General features: G+C 40.1%; 2 protein-coding genes across 8 annotated transcripts; one reads left to right on the top strand and one right to left on the bottom strand.

Annotated features, from left to right (window-relative positions):
- Positions 1 to 268: 268 nt before the first annotated feature.
- On the top strand, positions 269 to 11358 carry hmgxb3 (HMG-box containing 3). 6 transcript variants are annotated; one of them, XM_023959222.1, is made up of 22 exons: positions 269 to 467; positions 971 to 1110; positions 1217 to 1391; positions 3096 to 3347; positions 3431 to 3547; positions 3645 to 3752; positions 3837 to 3971; positions 4068 to 4258; positions 4437 to 4546; positions 4632 to 4700; positions 4869 to 4957; positions 5042 to 5140; positions 5229 to 5369; positions 5717 to 6018; positions 6546 to 6673; positions 6854 to 6985; positions 7102 to 7286; positions 7460 to 7682; positions 7847 to 7980; positions 8866 to 8985; positions 9292 to 9501; positions 10163 to 11358. In XM_023959222.1, the coding sequence occupies exons 1-22, from the start codon at positions 465 to 467 to the stop codon at positions 10673 to 10675; spliced, it is 3576 nt and encodes a 1191-aa protein (XP_023814990.1). In that variant the 5' UTR covers positions 269 to 464; the 3' UTR covers positions 10676 to 11358. The 6 variants fall into 6 exon arrangements, with proteins under 6 accessions (XP_023814990.1, XP_023814987.1, XP_023814988.1 ...); XM_023959219.1 differs by having other exon boundaries at positions 4035 to 4258; XM_023959220.1 differs by having other exon boundaries at positions 269 to 471; positions 4035 to 4258.
- A 4099-nt stretch (positions 11359 to 15457) lies between these two features.
- On the bottom strand, positions 15458 to 24949 carry LOC101157786 (macrophage colony-stimulating factor 1 receptor 1). 2 transcript variants are annotated; one of them, XM_020706614.2, is made up of 22 exons: positions 24679 to 24949; positions 24455 to 24524; positions 22803 to 23090; positions 22434 to 22721; positions 22199 to 22335; positions 21952 to 22117; positions 21653 to 21854; positions 21212 to 21327; positions 21034 to 21145; positions 20717 to 20916; positions 20530 to 20621; positions 20299 to 20425; positions 20101 to 20205; positions 19882 to 19992; positions 19608 to 19770; positions 19444 to 19526; positions 19247 to 19359; positions 19021 to 19143; positions 18832 to 18943; positions 18648 to 18747; positions 17657 to 17768; positions 15458 to 16858 (listed from the first exon to the last, which is right to left on the bottom strand). In XM_020706614.2, the coding sequence occupies exons 2-22, from the start codon at positions 24504 to 24506 to the stop codon at positions 16712 to 16714; spliced, it is 2949 nt and encodes a 982-aa protein (XP_020562273.1). In that variant the 5' UTR covers positions 24507 to 24524; positions 24679 to 24949; the 3' UTR covers positions 15458 to 16711. The 2 variants fall into 2 exon arrangements, with proteins under 2 accessions (XP_020562273.1, XP_011478537.1); XM_011480235.3 differs by having other exon boundaries at positions 19247 to 19362; positions 24679 to 24948.
- Between the last annotated feature and the right edge of the window lie 273 nt (positions 24950 to 25222).

Here is a 25222-nt window from a genome sequence, read left to right as displayed (position 1 = left end):
AAAAAAGTTCAAAGGATAACACTTGAGTCTAGTCTGTTTCTAGCTGCTCTTGTGATTCAAAATCCACATTTTCTGTCCAAGTTTTCATTTTTACAAAAACCAAAAGAGGATTTGAAAAAGGGGAAACTACGCCACCATGTGGCCAGAAATAGACGAGCACACGAACAGCACTCACGAGACACCATAGCGGCTTCACGTGGCAAAAACGTCGTCCGTGATTCGTCAGTTCTCATCCATCACGACATGTGATTGGTTGAAGAACATGACAACAATCCGCCATATTCTGATTGGCACTTGACGGAAAGAAAGGGTTCAGTTTCCGCTAAATACATTGATACAGACGAGTTTTTACGTTTTTCAATAGAAACAAAGACAATATAAGGCGTTATTTACATTGGACTGAATATCCGATCTTTTCGTCGTGTTTCAGTGTTTGTTACGAGCCGTTTCTCGAGCCTCGGGCCATGGTAGGTAAGTCGCCAATAAGAAAGAATTTCATTGGATACCTGTCGGTCGTAAGCAGTATAAAAACACGCCATTAAACGTTTAGGTATAACCTCGAAGTAGACGAAAACATTAAGAGGCAGTCCGTTTGGTGTAATTTCCCCTCTAAGCCCTAGACTAAACAAGATGGCAGCTGCATTTTCTGTCATATTATTTCCAACTTTTTTCTGTTCAAGGTTCAGATCGTCCAGTTTTAATTTAAATATTTGGTTTTATTTGTGTCTTCTAACTTAAGATATCTGGCTGCTCTACTTACATTGCACTATTTCTAATAACAATCTTTTTAATATATTTACTATACATACTATACATCATTTAGTGATTCTTGCACACCATGAAGTAATATCCTATAATTTTAATAAACTGCTGTTATTATTAGGCTTTTCTTTATAGGGTGATGGAGTTTTTTGTGAGACAAGTTAGTTTGTGGAAGTTCTGTATTACATCTCATTTTATGCTGATTCAGGAAGCCATGGACAAAATGGAAGTGTCAGAAGTTGTGGAAGTGACTGAGGAAGTCACTTCCACTCAAACAAAGGGGACCACTCCAAAGAAGAGGACTAGCACACACCAAGAAGTCAATGTTGAGAAACCAAAGAAACCAAGGTCAGTTATGGACAATTACTGTTTGAAGCTAAAATACAGCTATTATAAAGGAAAAATACATGTTTCTTGTGGTAATAGTCGATGTTAAATGTGTTATCTGGTCCAGGTCTGCCTACCTGCTCTACTACTTTGACATTCATCAAATTATGCAGCTTGAATCTCCAAACCTGCCACAATCGGAGGTCAACAAGCGGATTAGCGAAGGCTGGAAAAGACTCAGTGTGTCGGAGAGAAGTTATTATCTTGAGAAAGCCAAGATGGAGAAGGACGGCGTTGAATCGGTGCGCTGCATCCACACCCTTTTACATGAATCCATCAGTGTCATTTCAGTGAAAATTGAATAGAAATATTTCTTGACCCTTCAGTGGTCTAGGAAGTCACCAACACATTGGCTGTTAACAATGATGTAGTAATGACACCGACTCCCCCATTGAAAGTTTTCATTCCAAATGGACGTGGAGGTTTCAAAAAGTCTTTAGCATTGACATTTTTGGTTTAAAACAAACAATATAAGAGTTATAACACATAATTGTGATACTCGTTAGAATAAATCCCTGGAACGTTTTTTCTGGTTTTTAGACATTTTTTACATTGTCTTTGCTTTGTTTGTGGTTCTATCCATTTTTTTATATTTCTCTGCATGGTTGATCTTGTGTTATCAAACATTAGATCAAAGGTGTTTGATCTAATTTTTACAGTATAAAACGACCAAATCTACCACTCAGATGTGAGATGTTATGACAGTTTCAGGTTCATTGTGGAATTGTTGTGTACTCTAATGAAAAATATCTGTAAAAAAAAGAAGCTTGGATTGTACTAAAAAGATTTCTATCAAGCATTGCCTCAAAAAACCGTTTTAAAGATAATTTCACAGAGCAAATTATAAAAGAGAACTACACAAGATTAAAAGTACTACTCATGACTAAAAGTATATTATGCAACATGAAAGTTAAAATAATTGCAAAACCTTTGTCTTTTCCATTCAGTTTAGATTTAAAGCCAATAATGGTGTTATTTTTCTGACTCAAGTGGACAACAAATGAACATAAATCAATTTCCTTTTTAATTTTTAAATCGTCTTTTAAGCACACACATGTTCAAAGCGTAAACTAATAGTTTCAGACAAATCTGCCCATTGAAATGTCGTCATCTTGGTATTTGGCAAACATAATAAAAAGAGAGCTCAGAGAGAGAAGCAGGGCTGCATTCCAAAAATGTCAGCGTGAGATGCAGAAAGATGACTCCAAGGAAAAACCTTTGGTATTATTCATGTAAATGTTACTAAGTACATTAACTTGTTGTTTTCCAACCCTGAAAACAAACATTGAACTTGTGTCTTCATGTCATTTTCTAAAAATACAAGTTTAATTGTGTATGATTTGAAGCACTGTAGGGACAAATTCTTTTATTTCTTTAAATAGTTTAGATTTTTATGAGACTGCTCAGATTAAACAATATTGATTCTAGTAACCCTTAGATTAATTCAAATACATGAATCCACTCTTCTGATGTTAGCATATGTAAGAAAAGCTCATCTTTAGCCAAAGTCATTTTGTCCTCAGTTGTTCTGAGAGTTCTTTGATACAGTTTGCTGTTTATTTCAGAGACCTTGTTGAAATAATGCTTTGCTGACTAGTTTATCTGAAAAAAGGGCAATATTGTTTCAGTGACACTGGTTGAACATAGTCGCTACATGTAGGTTGAAATATTTTAGTTAGGCTTATAAATGATCAAATCTTCACATTTAGAATCTCAAAAAGTTCAAATATCCCACTGGATCAATAAAAACATGTTTCTCAGCATTAGCGTCAGACTTCTAAAAACCCATTTCTATGCTCTCAACACTTCCTTTTGCTGGATTCATGCATCAATGTGCCTTAGGAGATCAGCTTGTGCCACTTTTTTATGTTGGAGTCATCAGTTTCATGAATATAGGAGGAAGCCATGGACAGTTTGAACATTTTTTTTGTTTTTATTCCCTACAGTTATCTCAGAGTTCCTGTAAACATCTACCAGGCTTTCGCAAAATCCTACCCAGAGCCACTTGCTTTCTGTTACCCAACGGCAATTCCTTAACTCATCAGCCAGGAGGCGGTCTGTCAGTTAAATCGGAGAATGTTCCTGAAGCCTGCTCGCCCTCCACCTCTGTCACCTCAGAGGTCCAGTTTCTATCTCCGGAGGTGGAACTAACTGAGCATCACATTGTCACTGAAGAGGCTACAGAGGAAACCGCTGCAGTACCTTACTTCACCTTCCTTTTACGAGATTCTTCTTCTTTTCAATCCGAACTACTTCACCGACAGACATCTATGTCTCATAGGGCTTTGCTGACTTCACAGTGGGTGGAGTGGCCCTCAAAGGAAATGAGGCCCAGCTTATGGACAGCTGCTACAACCAGGGGGAAGCTACACAGGTGGTCACAGTCCTACCCACACAGGTAAGGCCTTTCTGCCAGATGGGATCAAATGTTTTTAGGTGGTAAATCTGGGCTTACAGTCAACTAATTTCTTCCTTTTTTTATTCTTTTTTTTAAGAAACTCCTGGAGCCCAAGTGTTTAGAAGATGCTGGTTCTGTGCATCCAGTGATGATGATCTCAGTAGGAACCAAATCAGAGCAGACAGTCAAGCCAATAGAGTCGATGGTAGACACTTTTTGAGAAAAAGAAAATTATGTACTTTTGTCCCGATAGAAGCTGAATCTGTATTTGTTTTTTTCTGTTCTGCAGTCTGTGAAGACATACACCAGGAGAGGTCGAGGGAGGTGTCCAAACCCGGGCTGCTCGTTCGTGTACGTCACCCGTCACAAGCCTTCCGCGTGTCCTGAATGTGGGAGCTTTTTAGGTGGAAAGTGGACGCCTGCTGTAAGTGTCCAATGATTATCTATTTAAGTGCATTTGTGTGTCTCATTGTTCTTTCTGACAAAGAGGACAGGAAACAAAGAGGCTGCTGTGCTGCAGGTGGGTCGTGCAGGTGAACATCAGCCCGAGAAGAGCAGCAAAGGAGCGGATCAGGAAGGGAGCGCTTATGCCGGCAGAACCAAAACCAGCGGGAACAGTGAGGAAAGCAAAAGTCAGCGGAGCTCCAAAAAACAACCCTCAACCGAATCGCCACCAGGGGGCAGCAGCACTGAGCTCCAGACTCAAATGCAGTAAATCTTTCAGCTTTTTCATTAGTGTAGAGATTCATTTATGATCAAGCTGACTGTGCATTTGGAAATTTGTCAGATCATTACTCAATATAAAAGTATAGAAAAAACTTCAGCTACCTTTTTCATTTCTTCTTTTAAAAGTCCAAATGATAATACGTTGCTTCTTGTTGTTCTACAGAAAAGTGAAAGCCAGGCCCAAAGTCCCGATTCCTCCCAGACAGAACAGGAGCTCCTCTATTGTGCAGAAGCGACCAGTCAGACCCATCCTCCCCGCTCCTTATAACACAGGTGAAACTATACAAAAAGAGTCCAGAAAACATTTGTTTCAGTTAACCCCTAACAAGAATGAGCTGTAAATTGCTTTGTGTTTTAGGTGGGACTCTGATTCAGATCTTTACTGTTCCCGCAGACAAAGGAAAGTTTCACGATAAATCGTCACTTGGTACCACTGACTTTTGACTCTATCTTTTCTTTTTTTGCCATCTTTTTAGCAGTAAAGCATGTTTGTTGGGTTACTGATAGGCCACATGCAGAATGCTTTAAAAAAATTAAAAAGATGAGATGTTTCTGAGGTTTTGGTCCTCTGGTGTGATGTGGTTCACCTTTTTAGCAACAGCTCCTCAAGATAACCTCTCGGGCCTCAAACCCAGCACTCTGAAGCAGCTCGGCCAGCCAGTTCCACCAACCACAGCTAACCAGGTTAACCTTTGCCCACTCACAGATAAAAACATAGAAGTTGACGTTTAATCTCACTTTTTACTTACTTGGACGTCTGTCCTTTAGAACTCAGCAGGCAAAAGGCAGCTTGTGTCTTCGCTGAAGGACGGAGGACTGAACATCTTGTCCGTCGTGCCTTTGGAACCACGCACAGTTTCAAGCTTCGTTAGTAAACCTTCCACTTATTCTGCTTTCTCTTTACCATCACATCGTTCTGACTTTAATGTTCTTCCCCTCCTGTCTTTTCACTCAGGACCTGGGTCTGTCCACAGCTCGAGGCAGAGGTCGCTGTAGGAATCCAGCGTGTGATTATATGTATAAGAACAGACACAAACCTGCAAAGTGTCCAAAGTGTGACTGTGAGCTGACACAGAAGAAAAGCAAAGCGAAAAAGGTGAAGGACACCTTTAAGCACACGGCCTCACAAATTCAGAGAGTTTGGGATTTTTTTTTTTTTTTTCAAAGCTCCACCCCAAATGTCTATATGTTACGATTTTCAGATTTTTTTTCCAAGCCAGAATAATCTGCTGTTCTGCTGTTATTTTGTATTTTTCTTTCTCTCACCACATTAAAGAGTTTTTGTGGTCAGAATTTGGCTAATTTCTTTTACTAAAAGTCCCAATTGTTGTATATTTTTATTTGGGTGATGATCAGTTGATTGTAAGACATTTGTGTGATTTTTTTTTTTTGGTCTAAATTTCACTTATTAATTCTTCTTCTTTTTTTTTTGCCTCCTCTCAGTCTGAGACTTTGCTGGACCCATATAAGCCCCTGACCCCTGGCCAGATAGAAATCCAGCGACAAAATACCGTGCAGCTCCTGCGTACCTCCCTTCAAATTCCTGAGAGTGACTCTGACCTTCAGGAAACACTTTCCCTCATTGAGGAGCTGAATGATCTGAAGGTTATCTTGCTAGAAAGGGGTAACGGGGAGGATGGTACAGACACTAAAACCCTGCTGGAGTCCGGCTGGCCTCAAATGTATGAGTCAGCAGCGACTCACTGTGGTCTGTGTAACTACCCCCTTTTCAAAGGAGGAAAGAGGTGAGCTTCCCTTGCTCCTGCATTCTGTTTCGCCCGTTCTTGGTGTCATTCTGTTTATTTTTTCTTAAACTCCCTCTCTGATCATCTTTTGATCTATTTTATAAGTGTTCCTATGTTTTTTTATTTTGTTATTATTATGATTATGCTGCTTTTTGCCCAGGATGTAGTTTCTACTGGGTGGCAGTAGTTCATTAGAAATTTGCCTCTAAGTTGTGGGCAGGACTGTTGGTATGGAGCAACCCCGCCCCCCCTTCCCCTCCCAGTTGTGGAGCAGGGATCTTGTGGTCTGTCCGGCATATTTTCTGCCTCACAAATAATCTTTTTCCATCAACGGTTTTTCGTCTGCTCCTGATTCACCATGATTTGGATAAAAAGAAATACTCAGAAATGCAAATTTGTTCTCAATGTTCTTTCTATATGCCCTCCTTCATCAGAGAAATGCCACAAGAACATGTAAAAAACACAGTTTTCATGGTGGTGGGTCTTTAACGTGTGCTGTTGTTATGGGCGGTCTGTGTGGGTTTCAGAACCATCGCAGAGTCGGAGGACTGCTGGCTGCTCACGGATAAACTGCTGCAGGCCGTCACTCTGCACGTCAAAGTGTGTCTCAACCCGCAGTGTTTGGCCCTGCACAGCTTCACAGACCTGCATCCCGGTAAAAACTCTCAGAGGTTTGCTGACATTCAGCAATCATGTTAGCTCAGCATCTTCTCCTTACATTAAAATATCAGGGGGGGGTTTACTTTATTTCGTTGAATCATTTGCAGGTTTTAAATGAAGAATCAACCGTTTCTTTACAATTTTAACAAATCAATGTGTTGTTGCTGTATGACAGGTTTATTTAACGTTGGAAACAGACTACTTGTAAGTATAAACCTGTTCCTGAAGATTAGGAATAGCCTGAAGCAGGGCCAGTCCCCCTCTCAGGCGGCTGCAACAGCATTGGACCACAACCCAAATCATACCAGTAAGAACTGACTCACACTCTGTAAAAACATCTTTTTTATTACATTTGTTTTAGTCTGCAGCTCTTTTGCTGGCTTAGTTTTATTTTCTTCCTACTGTCTTGTTTCTTTGTCTCAGTTCACAACTTGTGCCTGGAAGACTCTTCTCAAATTCAAGAGCTTCTCCTGAGTGGATACTGGGCCTTTGAGAGTCTCACAGTACGAGATTACAACGACATGATCTGCGGCGTTTGTGGAGTCGCTCCGAAGATTGAGATTTCTCAGAGGGATACGAGCAACGTCCTGGAGCTCAAGAGTGTGGAGGTGATGGATCTTTGGTGGAACTAAACAATCCCACTGAGGTGAAATCGTCAGTGTAGGGCTAAAAACATGAATGAAAAATATTTCTACTTTGTAAACTATTCTTTAAACATTCTCTCATCTGACTGCTTGCAGTGTGGTTTTGTTCTGAAGACCGTGCTTTTGTGTCTGCTCAGTTTACGTGGCCCACGTTTTTAGCTCCAGATGAGGTTCTTGTGGATGATTTCTGGCTGACCATGGAGAGTGAGGCCATAGAGCAGGCAGCTTTCCCCGCTGACATCCCGATCACACGCGTGGATGCTTCCATCATCGCTCCCTTCATCCCACCGCTGATGAGGAACCTAACAGTCATCAACACAGAGAAGGACAAGCTTCTGTCCCAAACGGAGCAGCCGTCAGGTACGAGTGGCTGCTGTGACCCATCTGCTCTATTTGGAACCAGTGAGTTTTAGAGAAAGCATGGAAATGGCCTCGAGTGACCCCCCCCCCATAGTTTGGTTTCAGATGTCGGATTCGGATGCATTCATGTGGACTCTAACGAAACCTTTCTCATCGTGTTTCAGGAGATCCGTCAGTGTTGGTCCGTCTCATTCATGATGGTCTACTGAGACTAGACAAGATTGAGGATCATAATGAAGACGAGCTGAGAGGGATTCTGGAGCGCTGTGGGATCAGCGTCTCACCGGGCTGCACCAAGGTGTGTGGATGAAGACGAGTCTTTAAGTCAGTCCTGCTTCATTGGTCTGTAACTGTGCATTCAAACCACATTTGTCACATCAGATAATATCTACCAAGTCTTTACTCCAACATTAAAATATTGAATGCATGCACACATTTCAAACCAATGCAAACCTTTAGGTTTGCATTGGTTTGAAATGTGTGCATGCATTCATAACTGATCCTTTTAGCTCTTTTCGCTCTGTTTGCACACAGAGAGACGTTTTCCTCCCCCGACTGAAAGTCCCTTCAGATTAATGTAACATGTCACTATCTTTGCTAACTTTTTAGAGGCGGGACCTGCTTCTTCTCTGTTCACAGAAACCTAAACTCATGACAGATTGTTTGGGACTTTAGTGAAATCATTTCATTTGTTTCACAAATGTTTCAGGTTAATCCTAATTCCAAATGAAACATAAACGAAGAACACATTTCCCCCTCAAACTATAAAACTGTGACAACACTATTTATTACAAATAAGATGGCTCACTCTGAACATTTATTGCAGACTTCCCATCATTTAAAAAAAAACATTCCTTCATGTAAGAAGACTGTCTTTGGCAAATTAAAAAAAACAAAAATCACTGCCTTGTCTTATGTCTAATAAAGCAAACTGCATTCACTGCCCCTTGTAGTAAACATCATGTTTGGAGTAAGAAACATTTCTGTTGTTTTATAGCTAAGAAAAACTCTTCCATATAAATGTGCAAAATCAAAATGATGTTATTTCAGTGGAGTAGTGAGGGGTAGAAAAGCTTTATTAAAATTAGAATTTTTACCTCTACCAACAATCAGAACCATAAAATCTGGCTTATTGTTTCTTCCCACGTTCGTGTTTTTGTTGATGCTTTCTGTCTCTGTTCAGAAAGAGCTGCTGGCTTCTCTCGTCAACTTCTACACGCGTGTGTATTCTGGCCTCCCCTCGGCTGCACAGCCGTCCTCCCATCTCACTGCTGGCAAACTGTCCAAGGTCTGCCCTCACAAGGTAAAAAGAGCCGCCTTGTCTCTTCTCAGGTGGATACTAAACATGTCTTTGCTTCTTTAAGAGTCTTCATTTGCTAAATAGTTTAGACCTGTTGTGATTTTCCTGCAAATCCCCATCAAGGTCAATATAAACTATGGGAAGACTTTATCTTATTGCTGGAGAGTACCAGTACATTCTTTTCTCCAGTGTGCCTCCAATGACCTTTACAATGAAAACACATGATCATATTTATATTAGCTAATAGATTAAAAAAAAAAGTCACTGAGATTTTCAATTTCACCTGTTCTCCTCTTTCTCTGTCGCCAGGTGGTATCTTCCTCCAAGTATTTAGTGCGAGGAGAAACGGCCCGTGACCACGTTGACCTGCTGCTGTCGTCCCGGTTCTGGCCTCCAGTCTACGTCTGTGACTGTGCTCATGAGGTAGCTCTCTGCACCGACTTACAGTACCCAAATATGGCAACCCAGATGTGGGGCAGGAACCAGGGGAGCTTCTGTGACCCGTTTGAAAAGCCAGAGGTGAGGATTTAGTTTCACACTGACAATATTTTCCAACTCCTCCTTTTACTTGTTTACAAATAATTTAATGTCATTTTTTATGCTTTAAATAAACTTATAATAAATAAAAATAAGTCCTGGTAACTTGGGGAGCAGGAACTGTGCTTCATAATGAAAAAAGTCGTTGTTCTTCAGTTTATGAAATGTATTTTCTTGCACTTAGTTAAACAGTGAAAAGTGCAAAGTACAAACCCCAAAAATACATTTCAAAGGCAAAAACACTTCCTTAACATGACAATAACACGGTCTGAGGTTAATGTGCTGCCGTGCCTCCCAAGTTCTAAATCCAAAAAGAAAGTGCCAATAAAAAGACACGGCAGCTCCCATGATGCATCTGACCAATAGGGGGCCATACCAGCCGCATGACCAAAGACTGACTGACATTCATGAAAAATAATAAACAATCAAATTTCAGCCAAATAGATCCAACATAAACCTTAAAATAAAAGCTGATGTGCTGTGAAACACAACATAGTGAAATTAGTGTGGTACCAAAAATTTAAGTGAAGAACTTTAATTCCTTTTTTGTAAATCTATTTTGGTAAGAAAATGAAACATCTCCACTCTTTATTTTCCTTTAGTGTGGGTCAGTGTCGTTTATTGTGAAACCTCTTCTCTTCAGTGTGTATCATGTGAGGAGCTGCAGGAGCAGACATACCATACTGACCTCTCATTGTCGTTGGAGAGTCAGCAGACGCACCCCATCACCAAATCTTCCTCATGTTGGACGGTTCATCCCCCTCCCGGAGCAAACCAGAAGCTTCCTCCTGCAGAGCACCACTCCATGGCCCTGTGCAGACAGCTGGAGCCGTACATCCATGCAGTGTCTGAGGCTGTGACAGCAAAAGTGGAGGAAAATGCGACGGCTGAAAAAGACAAGCCAAACCAAATCCTTTTCAACAACCCGGCGTATTACTATCTTTACAACCGGCTGGTGGACTACCTCAGCAGTAAAGATATTGTCAGCCAGCAAATTACCCATGTACTGAAAGCCTGCCAGCCTGGAGAGGTGGTGATCAGAGACTCTTTGTACCGACTGGGCGTGGCACAGATCAACACAAAGGAAGAAGTAAAGGGGATGGAGGGGCAGACTGAGGAGGAAGGCTCCGAGACTCATGAAGGTTGTTCTGGATGAGTGAAAATAGCTGAATGTTTCTATGGCGCTGTAAAAATTGCATGAAGAGTAGTATAATAAAGACAAAAAAAGAGCTGATGCAAGAAGTTTAAAAGCAGATACATGAAACTTTCACAATGGTGAGCAAATGGAAGCAGCTTTCTGCGAAACGATTACAGCGAGGTCAGAAACTCTTAATTGTAAAGATTCTGATGGGAAAATCGTGCTTTTTAGGATATTATGCCAAGACTTCTATCAAGGATTTACTACAGGAGTCTGCAACCAGAGCCTCTGGAACCACATTTGGCTCTTTTACCGCTCCATTGTGGCTCTCTGGTTAAAGAAAACGAAAACGTTTTTTTAAATTTTATTTTAAAAAGTAATGTAGTTTTAAGACTAAGCAAAACAAAAGATTCAGATAAGTCAAACTTTATTCAGCTCATTTGCAAACCGTTGAAGCACAGTATGTTACCCCGCCGGGCTCCTGACTACAGTGCCCACAAAGCTCCCATAATCCATCAAGTGGTGCGGCTTCTTGTTTTATCAAAGTTATACTGAAACATTTCTACAGATTTTTCCATGGCGTGTACCCCAGAAAATCAATTGGAAGTCAGAATTACAAGGCAGATGTTCTATTTTCAAACAAAATTCTAGGATTTCACATACGCCATGGTCCTACAAATCTGGTAAGGGTCAATTAACTAGCTCTGATTTAATTACAGTTAAATTTACACTTTTCAGGCTTAAATGCATCACAAACAGTAAAATAAGCAGTTTTTAGTTTTTTAAATTCACTGCTGACAAAACATGGCCTTCTACTACATTTTCTGCTAGAAGATGGTACTATGGGAACGGGGGGCTTTTATTTTGAAAGGAAGTCATGCAAATCTGTCAAAAGTTATAAACCATAACAAAATTAAAAAAAAGGCTGTTTACTCGTTATGTTTATGTCTTATTTATGCCACAAAAACACAATTTCATTCATATTTATCATTGTAGTAACATAAATAAAAAACAGTGTTTTATTTTTCTAAAGGGCAAAGAAAGACAATTATTGGGTTGTACTTGGTGAAAAAATGGACCCGAATGCCTCTTTAACCCTTGTGCTATCCTAGGCACTTTAACATTGGGAGTTGGGTCATCTAGACCCACTAGACAGTGCTCTGAACCTTTTTTCTTCAATGATTTGTGATCCTCACTGGTGTCCATGGATTACATGAAATCTTTCCACCTTTATCCACCTTTGTCATGGTAGGGAGAACACGTCAATGTAAGGGTAGGGTCATGCAGACCCCTGATTTAGGCCTTTAAGTCAAAATGAATTGTAAATTTAAAAACTAAAATAAAATGATTGCTATAAGTTAATAAGATAGTGTGGTTATTTTCTCTGCGACTGTAGGAAAGATTTTTTACTAACTATAAAATAGCTTTTTTACTGAGCTGGATTTTTTTGGCTATACATTTTTTAGTGATATCTAACTGTAGTAATAAATGTTGATTTTACTGAACAATGTGGGAAAGAATGTTTTTATTTCATCTATAATGCCTTTTTGGAATAAACTAGCTGTTGTATTTAATGTGGATTAATTAGCCTTTAATGAAAAAAAAAGATATTATTGCAATATGAAGTTAAAACATTGTTAATGGAAACCAAAAAGAAGTTTAATCATATTTTAGATGTGATAAAAGAAACCTATTTATTTGTGAAATATTGAACTAAGTTTTCTTTTTCCTTTGAAAAGTTGTCTCGTCAGACTTCCTGGAATGTGATTCTCAATGGTTTGGAGAATTCCATCTTATCAAGATCACATTAGAACCTTCTGATAAGTTGATTGGAGGCACACCGTCCAACACAAGGGCAGCTTTTCATTAGATCCAGAAGAAACAAAAGTGTGGAGTTTCTGCATGGGTTTACAAAAATATGCAAATATCAAATATACTCAAATATGCTTTGTTGTGAAATGTAAACATATTTTAAAAATGGTGGATGTGAGTAGGGTTGATTTTTGGGTTAAAGTGTCTTAAACTGTATTCCATGGATCCTTAATCTCACAGGTCATATCACATCAATCTTTTGCCGGGCTAACTCAATCTCGTTGAAAACTATCAAAGCAAATCCCCGATAATGGGCCTTACAAGCATCTTGAACTCGCATTGAACTTTTGTTGATTTCGTTTCAATGTGTCAGACGGCATGAAAAATGTGAGAAAACCCAAACCCTGAAGACCAAAACAACAATCTGCCATTCTGGGGCTGTCGCTGTTGTGCAACATTTACACAGCCTTCGTGTTGGCACAGGGCTAATTTTGGACCAGATTTGTTGGGAGTCGGTGCAACATTCCTTCAACACCAATTCAGTCTGATTTATTTATTTTCTCGCAAATATGAATCACTCAAAAACTGTCACAGCTCGGTGAGGAGAAACGGGCCTTTGTGCGCTAATGTGAGCTGAAATGACTGTAAAATGTCTTTTTCAGGTACTTATACGGACAAAAAAGTACTTCTTTGTTGAGACTGGGTGTTTAAAGACGTAGAAAAATCAGCCTGAAGGCTGCATCTACATGCAGCAAGATGGGAATCTTGTAAAGTTGAATGTTTAGACATTCATTCCAAATATTTAGAAAGTTTTAAAACTCTGAACATTAAAAAAAACACTAAAAGTATAATGAAAACAGCTCTTACCAAGACTCTTCTCTCTTAGACAGCAGCATTATATTAATGTCAAATTAGCCTTATAGTAAAACTGAGGTAAAAACAAACCTGTTTAATTGTTTTCACAATATTATACTCTGTCCTTTTTAATCTCTCTGTACCCTTAACCCCTTGTGCTATCTTATGGGGTCAAGATGACCATTGACATGTTCTCCCTACCATGACAAAGGTGGATAAAGGTGAATATGATTTCATGTAATCCATGGACACCAGTGAAGATCAAGAAACATTGAAGAAAAAGGTTCAGCGCACTGTCTAGTGGGTCCAGATGACCCAACTCCCAATGTTAAAGTGCCTAGGATAGCACAAGGGATAAATGAACGACCTTGGGAGTCTTTCAGGCAGGCAGCTCGAGCAGTGCGTTTTTCCTGGTTACTCCTCACTGCGGACGGTTCAGTCTAATCAACTCACCTGTTCAACATCCTACTTAGGTTCAAGGTGTGTGTTCCAACCCCTTTTCATCCATTTCCCTGAGCTCTGCGTTCGCCGCCCCACCCTCCTCCCCAGCTTCCACCTGTGAGCTCCGTTAGGGGTAGTTTAATACCCAAAGTTTTCTATGGAGATCTTTGTTTTATGAATCTGAACGGCGCTTATTGCCAAACTAAAAGAATTATGGAAATAAATCTTCTTTACTGCATGAGTTGTCTGACTGAAATATAGATTAAAAGCAGAAGTTTTACTTAAGAATGTCGTACTTTAATCCAAACTATTAAAAGTGTTTTTTTTTTGTCTAAGTGGTCTTGTGTCAATATAATCAACACAAAAAGGGTTAAAATCTTCAGTTTGTACAATGGGAACTTGATTAACCCTTGTGCTATCTTGGATGACCCCACCCTTACATTGACGTGTTCTCCCTACCATGACAAAGGTGGATAAAGGTGGAAAGATTTCATGTAATCCATGGACACCAGTGAGGATCACAAATCATTGAAGAAAAAAGGTTCAGAGCACTGTCTAGTGGGTCTAGATGACCCAACTCCCAATGTCAAAGTGCCTAGGATAGCACAAGGGTTAACAAAATATGATATAATTTGATCAAATGAGAAATTGTGACAGCACCATAAAGTGTCTCCATGCATTTTAGAATTGAGTACATTTATTTTGTTTAAGCAACCGTTTAAAAATCATTAACTGGAAATTTTTCAAAGTAATTTCAGCCAAAAATTCTCCCATTTTCGTTTAAGACTTCTGAAGAAACTGTAAATATCAGTGAGACAAATGATGGGGACAATAGGACATGAAAGCTGAAATAAGGAAGCTACAGTGTTCCCCATGACATGTTGTTTAAGCTGACAGTCTGTAATTAAATCTTCATCCCTTCATAAATTACAAAGTTCAACCGCCTGGTTTCTGATGATTCTAGTTTCTATTCTCTCTTGTTTTCTTGCAGCAACGGTTAAAGATAACAGAAAAATCCAAGCTTAACCGCCAGGATGTCATCAATTATGTTGATTTATTTGCTTTATTTTATCTCCTAAGTTGCATTATGTTTAGGAATTTCAAGAAAATTGGTTGATTTTAAGTCAGAGTGAATCTCTTTCATGACATTTTATCAAACCTTTTGATTGTATTTGATTATTTTGGAAGGCAGCACATCTTTGAAGAACTTTGCCTATTTTTAGCTTCTAGAAAATATGTCCCTTGCACGAGGTGAACAATAAACATCACCAACAAGAATGTTGGTGTGAGCTTTACTAATGAGATCACCAACACTTCATGTGACCCGTTTTGGCACAACAAATTCAGCAAAAGAATTCAGTCCGAACCTGCGTTTTTAGCAGCTCTGCAAAGAAAAAGTAGATGGACTTAAACCTTCACTGAACCTGGGGAAAACTGTTTTTTTTTTTTTTACTTCTAATTAAGTTTTGCACCTAATTATTTTTAGATAATCCTGAAAAGAAAACTATGATCTAGTTTTGAAAGAAGACAGATGAGGAAAAAGATCGAGACAGTGTTTAAATTACACTTCCCTAAAAGAGAAGTTGGGCAATATTTTCAGAGACTGTGGGAAATCTGAGAGGAAATGCAATTTAGAAGATGACCATCAAAAAAACAGGAAGAATGGAATAAAAAGAACACAAAAGCTTAATAGCCTTTTGTGTAATCTGTTTTTTTTATTCAGTACCTTAACATTGATTTCATTATTTGGATAGACTTACACAAACACAAAATAAGGTGAAAGGACTAACATTAAAAATGGATGTACTATAAATTCCAAAGTTTTAGTGAAAATAAACAGCACGCCTATTTATGTGAAAGCCTTTTTACAGTATTCGACACATCAGTCTCGCTTTATTTGGATCTAAGCGCCAACAAAATGCCTGAAATCATTTCTTATCTGAGTCTCACATGTAGCTTATATCATTCCAAGATTCATTCAATTGGCAGTGTAGGCTGACTGCTACATACAGACAATGGAAAAGCTTACATCTGAACACCACATTCCTAAAATTAACTAATGCTACAAAAATATATGAGGATTAAACTTTGCCTCCCAATAAAGAGTAAAAACATTCACATTGTCAAACATGACATATAGTTCATCTGGTCCAGCATGACTCCACAGACCTCCCTGTTTAGTTCAGTAGCATTCCCGGCTCTGAAACCACACTGCACACCATAAATTGATTAGATTGAAGCAGAACAATCACATGTTGCTTTCCGCTGACAGCCACTGCTGTTGTGTTGCTACAAGAAAGCAATGAAAGGCGTCCATAGAGAAAAAAAGACAACAACGCTATTGTTAAAGTCACAGTTTTGGTTTTCTCTATGCTGGCTTAAGCATGTTTAAATCTGGGGAGGTGGGGCCATTTGTACTTTACATGGTAAATACAAGAAACAAAGAAACAAAACTAGCTTAGAAACCAGTTTTTTGTGTGTGCACTGAACGCCTTCCTGTGGGAAACTGCATGTGAAAAGAAGGGATGAGAAGGAAGTGAACCTGCTGACACTTATATCACCACAAAAACAAGACTCTATGATTAAAGTTTGTCATGATCCGTTGGTAATTTGATAGTGAAAATGAAAAGAGGGGATGCAAAAGACAGAGATGTGGAAAAGCTATTTGAAACATATGATTTTTAGGGCAGAATTTTAAATGTTTTGGGCTTGTTTGCAAGTTTCCTCCTTATGTGTCTGCAGCTGACGTTTGACACGGCAAGCTCTCGTCAATGAGTCACATGCTTTGCCGCTTGTCTGTCTGCAGAGCAGGCACAGCAGGGAAAGAAAGGGGAAAAACAGCTGTGATGATGAAGGCCTGCTGCTCTGCAAAGCTGCAAACTAATCTAATCCCACTTTACTGATTGATCAGCGATCGATGGACTTGCTATCTTATTGTTGCTTGCCTCAGCAAAACTGATAGTTGTTAGTCTTCATTAAAAGCTGCTCCTCTTCCTCATTGTCACAAGACTGGTCACAGGGGATGTTGTAGCACTTGAGCTCATCACACTCCTCACCCTCAGTGACCTGCTGCTGCATATTCTGGTACATTACCTGTAGAGAAGAAGAATTAATCTGGTGGAATTGCGATAGTAGAAGACATAGATATTTTTATGTTTTTTTTTTTTGCTAGGGAGCAAAAAAGTTAAATTATTGAATTTATTCAACCAAAAATATTTTAGAGCGTGTTTGGAAGGATCTCACAAATTAACCCTTGTGCTATCTTAGATGACCCCACCCTTACATTGACGTGTTCTCCCTACCATGACAAAGGTGGATAAAGGTGGAAAGATTTCATGTAATCCATGGACACCAGTGAGGTTCACCAATCATTGAAGAAAAAAGGTTCAGAGCACTGTCTAGTGGGTCTAGATGACCCAACTCCCAATGGTAAAGTGCCTAGGATAGCACAAGGGGTTACATGCAGCTTTCTTTAATTAGGAAGTTGCTGTTTTGTTTCTTGGATACTGGATGAATGAGACACCATGACATGCAAAACTGAACCTGGGTGCTAAAATAATTTAGGGGGCAAAAAATTCAAAGGAATTTGTTCAACCCAAAATTTTTTTATAGTCTTCTGAGTATAAAACCAGTTTTCTTGCAAAATAGAATTATTGTTTTGTTAATCGGGATTTTTGATGAGCTCAGACCAGGAATAAAAAAATAAACTTAAAAAAACGACTTTAGGGGGCGAAAAAGTAAAATGAATTGGTTCAAACAAATTATTTTATAGTGTTCTGGGTATAAAAGCAGTTTTCTTGCAAAGGAGAACCACTGATTTTTTATTGTGATTTTTCCCCCGCAGTTCTGACCAGGAATTAAAAACATAAAAAATTGGGTGTAACAATTCACCTGACCCGGCTCAAGCTGGCCACCAAGCTGCTGCTCAATCATCTGACTGATTTTGCTAAAAGTCGGGCGCTCCGTAGGTTCCAGGTTCCAGCACATCCTCATGATCTCATACCTGGAAAAAAGTGAACCACACTCAGCTAATCTCTCAGATAAAATCAGAGCACAACAAACAAATCACATAGTGGGAGTTCATGTCTAAGGCGCTGGATCTACTTTCAACTGGTCTAAGAGTGAAAAATCAAAAAAATAAAAATGAAGTAAATAATGAGAGACTTATGGAGGCTGTGACGCAGATTGATGGGGGAGATCATAAGAAGCGCTGCCCCTGCAGTCCCATTTTGTTGGCGTGAAATAGCAGTTACATGGCATCCCAGCCTCGAGATCATGTGGCTAACAGGCAGAACCGAGGCCTGACTCACAGCAGGACAACGAATGATTAGACCCTGACTCAGATTCAGTCCCTTCCATTTCCACAGCAGAGTTATTCTGGGCGGTGTGACAGCCACAGTAAATTAGAGCACACACTGAAGATTTAGTGCCTTAAGAGTTTTTTTTTCTCTTTTAAAACAAAACATTTGTTTAGTCAATACATGTGTTCTTTTTTAAACTTTTCGTTTGGAATCAGTTCACCCAATACGATCGGTTTAAAATCGGCAACAATGGGAGCGCATCCTGAGGTTTTTCATGAGTTAGGAAATTGAGATGTCAGATAGCTGCAGATGAAGGAGTCTTTGTTTGGGCTGATTCATTATCTGATGTCGGAATCAAGTCAGAACCGACAATCACCTTAACCTTTTCAATGAAAGCCAAACGTTTTCATCAGTACTTGAAATCCCAATACCGTAAAATGTCAAGTAATTTAGGTGCCAGAAAGTAACTGTCTCTCTAAAAAAAAACCTGCTGAGAGTCACCTGATGACCACAGTGAAACCCATTTAAGGTGGAAATGAAGAGGATAAGATGATCTGGACCTAAAACTGCTGAAAGCTCACATTTCAGGTGGAGCAAAGTCTGGCTGAGGCATCTGGTAGCCACACTTTACCATCTTGTAGAACCTGGAGTCCACCGCCATGCTTGGATAAGGGCTTTTGCCTACAATAAAAACCATTGTATTAACATCTTCATATGCAGGCATGAATAAAAGAGTGCACAAATGGCAAGTTCATACTTTGATACCTAAAGAGAAGATCTCCCACAGGAGGATGCCGTAAGACCAGACGTCACTCTGGACAGTGTAGATGCAGTCAAAGATGCTTTCTGGAGCCATCCACTTCACAGGCAGACGGGCCTTTCACATAAAAAATATGCTTTTTAAAATTTAATTGCATCTCAAAAAAGATGGCTTTCATATTCTTTATGGCTTACGTTGCCTTTCACCACATAGTTGGAGTCATTCATGATGTCCCTCGCCAGGCCAAAGTCACAAATCTTTGCCTCTCTGTGGCTGGTAAGGAGGACATTTCTTGCTGCTACATCTCTGTGAATGCACTGGACATAAAAGCAAACCAAATACAATTAAAATTAGAAATACACTTATAAGAGGTTCATGAATTCTCCACAACAGAAGGAAGGTAGAAGTAAAGGCCCTTACATTTTTTTCGGCCAAAAACTGAAGGCCTTGAGCAACTTGATATGAGAATCTCAGCAGGTCATCCATGTCCAGCGGCCACTCGCCACTTTCCTCACATTCTGACTCTGGACAAACTTCTGGTAAGAAAAAGTTTCAGGGTAAGAGGCAGAAAAGGGCTCTCAGCAGCTGCATCATTTCAGCCCTGATGCTGAGCGTACCTTGTGACAAGTCTGTGTTCGGCAGCAGGCAGGGCCTCATCTCCAGGTAACTGCTGGAGGCTGAACTGGAAATCCCGCTGTCACTGTTGGGCAAATTCAACTGTGTAATCGAGTCGACATGAACATCACACAGAAGATATTTCTCAGCACATTTGAAAATGTACCTTCTAATAAACTGTTTCTGACTGCAGACATTCTTGTAGTCGATTGAGCTCTCCTCCACATCGGGGACATTCAAAACAAAATTTGCAAATGTCTCTGCCTTCAGGCGAAGAAAGTTCAGGAGGTCGCCAAGGCTGCAGTACTCAGTTATCACAAGAACAGGTCCTGAGGAGGAATCACGCTGTGTTACGCGCGGTTAAACGTGGAAATCGCTTAGTATGACTTGATTTTGTACAGACTGGACACATTTTCTGAACCATGTCCTTGCTGTCTGACCTCCGTAGGTGCAAGCTCCGAGTAGATTGACTATATTCTTGTGATGCCCAAGGTGGCTGAGGATCTTGAGCTCAGACATTAGAGCCTCCCTTTCATCTGAGTGCGCACTGGCTGCAGAATCACAGTAAAAACAGTGTAACTGTTGTCAGGTAGGACTTCATGTTGCAGTTCTCTATTTAGAAACATTCATTTTCTAATTGAACAAATAAAAAAACATACTTTTTAACATTTTCACAGCTACACGCATCGCGTTGTCATCCTTTCCCAGACCATAAGCTGTGGCCTCAACAACCTTCCCAAACGCTCCAGCACCCAGGATCTTCCCTGTCACAGAAAAGGGTATATTTACTACTAGAAAGAATCAATTTATATAAGCATAAAGAACTATGCAGTGAATGTCGTTAGCATGTTTCAAACCTAGTTTGAGCTTGTCTCTTGGAAACTCCCACTTGTCATTGTAGGGCATTTGTGTCGGGTCAATGAAGGTGTAGTTGTTGCCATCTCTAGCCTCTATAATCCTCCAACGAATCTCATACCTGGGTTTCTGAAGCACAAACTCAAATAATAAGCCAGTGAAGTGAAACAAAATGTCCTCATTTTGTCTTTGAGTTCATATCTAATATTCATATCACTCAGAACAGAGCTCACCTGCTTGTACTTGTAAAGCAATACAACCAGCAGAATGAGAAAGATTGCCAGAACACCTGCTGCTCCGGTCAGGGTGGAAGTAAACAGTTTGTCTGTCCAATCAGAGACAGATTTGTGTAAAAATTCCTCATACATTATCTCGATTAACCTGAAAATTTGAAGAAGAAATACAAGATGCAATGCTCACCAGAGACCTCCATAGCAAAGGTGTCCCTGCTCACGCCAACAACGTTAAAAGCCACGCATTCAACTGTCATCCTCTGGCTGGACGGCCCCACAGTGAGGATGCTCTCCACTTCCACAGCCCCATACTCTTCCCTCTGAACCTCAACAGTGGGAGCCTGGAGGGGGATCGCCAACTGCAAGCCTGTGGTGTTTTCATTGCACCTGTCTCACCACACCACACAGTCAGGAGACAAAAAAAAAGGAACATGGGTGCCTAATATTACCTCACTGTTGAACATGAAGAAGGCTGTTGGATTGCAGGGTGGGGGTTGTGCTTACGTGGGTCTTATTCCCAAACACTGATACCAGATGATTCTCGGAGCCGGGTACCCGAAAGAAGTGCAAGTCAGCGTGGTTACATTTTCCCATCGCACCACAGCAACAGGTCTCTCTGCAAATCATATATATCTTTTAATGAAACTTACTTTTACAAAAAGCTGTGATCTGTGCAACTTACGGTACATCTGAACTTGAAATGTGATAGACGCGTTGGCCAACTTGCTGCGGGCGTTAAAGGTGTACTCTCCTTGCTCATGTATGTTCATTCTCTTCAGCTGCAAGGTAGCTTGGTATCTAAAATAAGTAATGAAAAGGGATTTATATTACTGGAAAAACAGAACCATCTGTAGAAACAGAGCAGACTAATTCTAGGGTTTCAATACAGACAGCGATGTATCATCGCAGCGTCAACAGTTAAAAACAGAACAGAGCTCTTCCCTCTTGCTGTTCTGACCTCAGCGGAGATACGCTGACCTTCTTGTCCCTGGTCAAATTTACTCAAAATACCCTAACATTACTTCTCCAATCTAGAGCTGCTTCCCTTTACAGAATACACTTGATTGGCTCCATTTTTGAACTTCTGAAAGCACTAGCCTGTCTTTGAGCCTTGTGTCTGTACCTGTTGTTGTATCGGATGAACTTGTGTTCCTGTGTGTGTGTGTTGGGGGATGTAGGGGTGTGCCATTGGTGCTCTGTAATACGAGGATAGGCTTCAATGAGCACGCCCAGCTCGAGATCTTCTCCTTCATTCACCTCCACTGATAGACCCTGGTGAGCCAGTTTGGGTGACAGCTGGGGTGACAGCCTGATGTAGGGTTTGTCTGTTCGAGACAAGAACAGTGCTCACTGTAAGGGATGTTCTGGATGTATCAGCACTTGATAGATTACTTAATTCATGCCAAGAGGAGCATAACTTACCCACAACTAACAGGTATGTGGTTGAACTGTTCACTCCAGCTTCATTAGTACCAACACAGGAGATGTTTCCTGTGTCTGCAAGGTCCACTGCAGTAATGCTCAGTATGCTCTCTATGTCCAGGCGATTCTCCCCATTGGAGCGAACCTTCTCTTCTATTTTTGGGTTCTGGAAGTATATAAGAAATGAAATCTGACTAAGAAACTGGGAAATAAATGCATTGAAGCCTAATAAATGTTTTGCACTTACTGATTTGGTAGTGTACTTCCAAGTGACATTGTAGTAGAAGTTGGGATTGTGTGTCGTGCAGGGAATCCTAATTTCTTCCCCGACAATTCGTATATATTCTTCTTGTTCCAGGAAGACGTACGGAGGGATTCGAAGCCCTAAAATAGGGCAAAGACATGTGAGTGTTGGAATAGAGGCACATATAATTAAAATGTTTGTTCAGTTTGCTGTAAATCAAAGCCAAAAAAGGTCTCACTCTGAATAACATTGATGGAAAAGGCCTTCGAGGTCTTCTCCACTCCATTGAGCCTGGCTGTGCAGACGTAGTCCGCGTTAAAGTTGGGGTGGAGGCTGTGGATGAGGATGCCTTGGTACCTGTTGATGGTAAAGTTCATTCCTGGCGGGACGCTGGTGCCGTTGTCCATCCTGAGGCCCAGCTCTGTAGCTGAGGGGTCAGTGAGCAGGCAGGGCAGCAGATAATCTTCCCCCTCCTTCTTCACCACTCTTAGAGATGTGCTGCTGGTCCAGAACACCCGGTTTGGATCTGAACGAATCAGGAAACACGACAATGTAATCATGTGAGATGGACAACAGAAATTGACTGCAGTCTTTTGACCTCACTCACCTTTCACATAGACGTGTACCCAGGAGGTCAGGTTGGAGTATTGGGATTTGGCAGCATAGAAGCATTTGTACGTTCCAGTGAATTCTGCAGTGGCGCGATCCACCTTGAAGGTGCGGACATTCCCACTGCCCCGGGACACGTAGCGTTTGTGTTTGGCAAGTCTGGGTTGCCAGTTCACCGGTTCATTACCTTCACATCTCAAATCTAGAATGTTCCCAGTTTTTATCACCACTTCAGTGCTCCCCACCAACCGAGAATTCAGTTTGATCACAGGACGCCTCCGTTCCACTGAGGGGAAAAAACAACAACAAATAAACACACTTGATGTTTTCTAATTTTAACAATTAAATCCCTTTTCTGATTCTTCTTTTTTTCATTGTTATTACTTAAATGAAACCAGAAAATAGGATGTACCTGCTTCAAGCCAGGGAAAAAAGTTAATGGTGGATTATTTTCTAAAACCTATTCCCCAAATTAAAACAATACACGATTCACAGATTTGAGGTGGAAGAGAAAGATAGTATACATTTTCTAGGAAGGCATTGTTGAAAAGGAGGAAGTCCCTCAGGAAATTCAAGGTTTTCTGCTAAAAAAGAAAACAGTACTGTTCTTTTTGGCTTTAAAATGATTAATCAAGAGTGCTGTACACTAAGAGTGTGCATTAGCCTTTTAGTTGTACTGATAGTAAAGGGACTTTGCTTCGTTAACATGCACAAATCAAACTTTCCATAAAAACTTTGCAGCAGAAGTTCAAAAACTTTCCATGAAGGCCTTTTGGACTGTGTTTGAAGCAGAACTGAGATTCCACATTCAGCATGTTTTTCTCCTCACCGCAATACACCTCAGTGAAACTGGGAATTAAACAACATTTTGTGCTAATCAGCAATGTGGTGTTTGAGCTTTTAACTTATTCAACCTCATAATAACTCATACTATTTTTTCAAAACTTCCAATTCTTTGTTTCTTTATTTTTTCTGCAAATTAACAAAAGCAAAAGATCTTGCACAAGTTATAATGCTATGCTATGATGGAAACCACTATATATATATATGGCTGGATTTTTGCAAAATACCATATAGGTATGTTTGTGGTTTCCATCTATGTATTTTGTTTAGGATGACACTGGCTTTTTTTTGTCCTATTTTGAAGTTATTTTTTAAGGTGAAACTCATCCCATGGGCTGCAAAAGGGTTTTCACTCTATTTCGAACATCAGCACCAGATTTTACATGCTCTAATGGAAATAAGATAAACCAGTATGTTTGCTGATCAGCAGACAGTTCATAATTGATGAAATTAGACAGGAAAAAGAAAAAACACATCTCAGGAAGGACCCTCCAAGCAAGTCATGACGATGTTAGTTATTGGAGGTGTTTGTCACGGCTGTAAAGTGAGCCACTCAAGAAGTCGCAATTAAAACATCAGTGGAGTGTTACATAACTAATTGGTTTGGTGTGGTGTGAAGGAAATCATCCACAACAACAATAGAATCCAAGGTTTACAGGTTTGTTTTTAGTCCTGCTAGTCGTACTGATTTTGTCATTCTGGTAAGTTCTCATTCACTGATTTGAGACTGTGGAAGCACAATTGGATTTAGAAGAATTGCGCCCAAAAAAGAAAGGATGGAAGAAAAGCAGGGGAAATCTTGCTTACCTGAAGTAGCAGGCACCACCATCAACAACAACAGCGTGAGGTAGGGCCGCATCCTGGATCAGCTTCAGTTCTGCAGATCCAAAGTCAAACAGGGCTGAAACTTTTCTGTCTGATTCCTTTTTTTTTTTTTTTACCATTTAGACCAGCATTGTCATGTTTTCTCACAGAAAACACCAAGTTCTCATTTGGCACAATAAAAACGAAATCAGTTGAACTATTCTCACCAACAGATGCTTATAGCTTGACAGCGAGATGCAGTTTGAAAGCTCCCAGCATCCAGAGCGGAGGCCTTCTTCCACGTCTCTGTTCCTATTCTTCCTCCTGCTTGTTTTCAGTCTCCTGAATGCAGAAGTCACACTGCAAACATCATAGAGCAAGTGGTGGAGAGAGGAGGAAGGAGGGGGCTCTGTGTAATGGGGAGGCGGGGCTAGCAAATCACGCTCAGCAAATAAATAAACTAGTGTCAATTTTGCATAGTGACATGGCTGCCAGGACAAGGTGAGAACAGTCTGACTGTAAGCAGGTTGTTGAGAGTTGTTGGGAGTTCTTAAAAACCAGATACTTTAAAATGAATTTTTATGTCAGTATTTATTAAGTGTAAGGAGTTTTTGTCCTATATTTTAACATGTTCAAAATAAATGAAGACAAACAGATCCTTGTACACTGCATAACCAAACTTTAAAAAAAAGATTCTAATTGGATTCAGACAGAATTTGTGGACAAGACCTTAACTGTGTTAGAGAGTGAATATCATTAAGAAATATTTAG

The sequence above is a fragment of the Oryzias latipes genome, chromosome 10 (genome assembly GCF_002234675.1).
Source record: "Oryzias latipes chromosome 10, ASM223467v1".
In the NCBI taxonomy this organism is placed as follows: domain Eukaryota; kingdom Metazoa; phylum Chordata; class Actinopteri; order Beloniformes; family Adrianichthyidae; genus Oryzias; species Oryzias latipes.
Note: the sequence above shows the minus strand (reverse complement) of the source record. Positions and strands in the feature narration are given on the sequence as shown.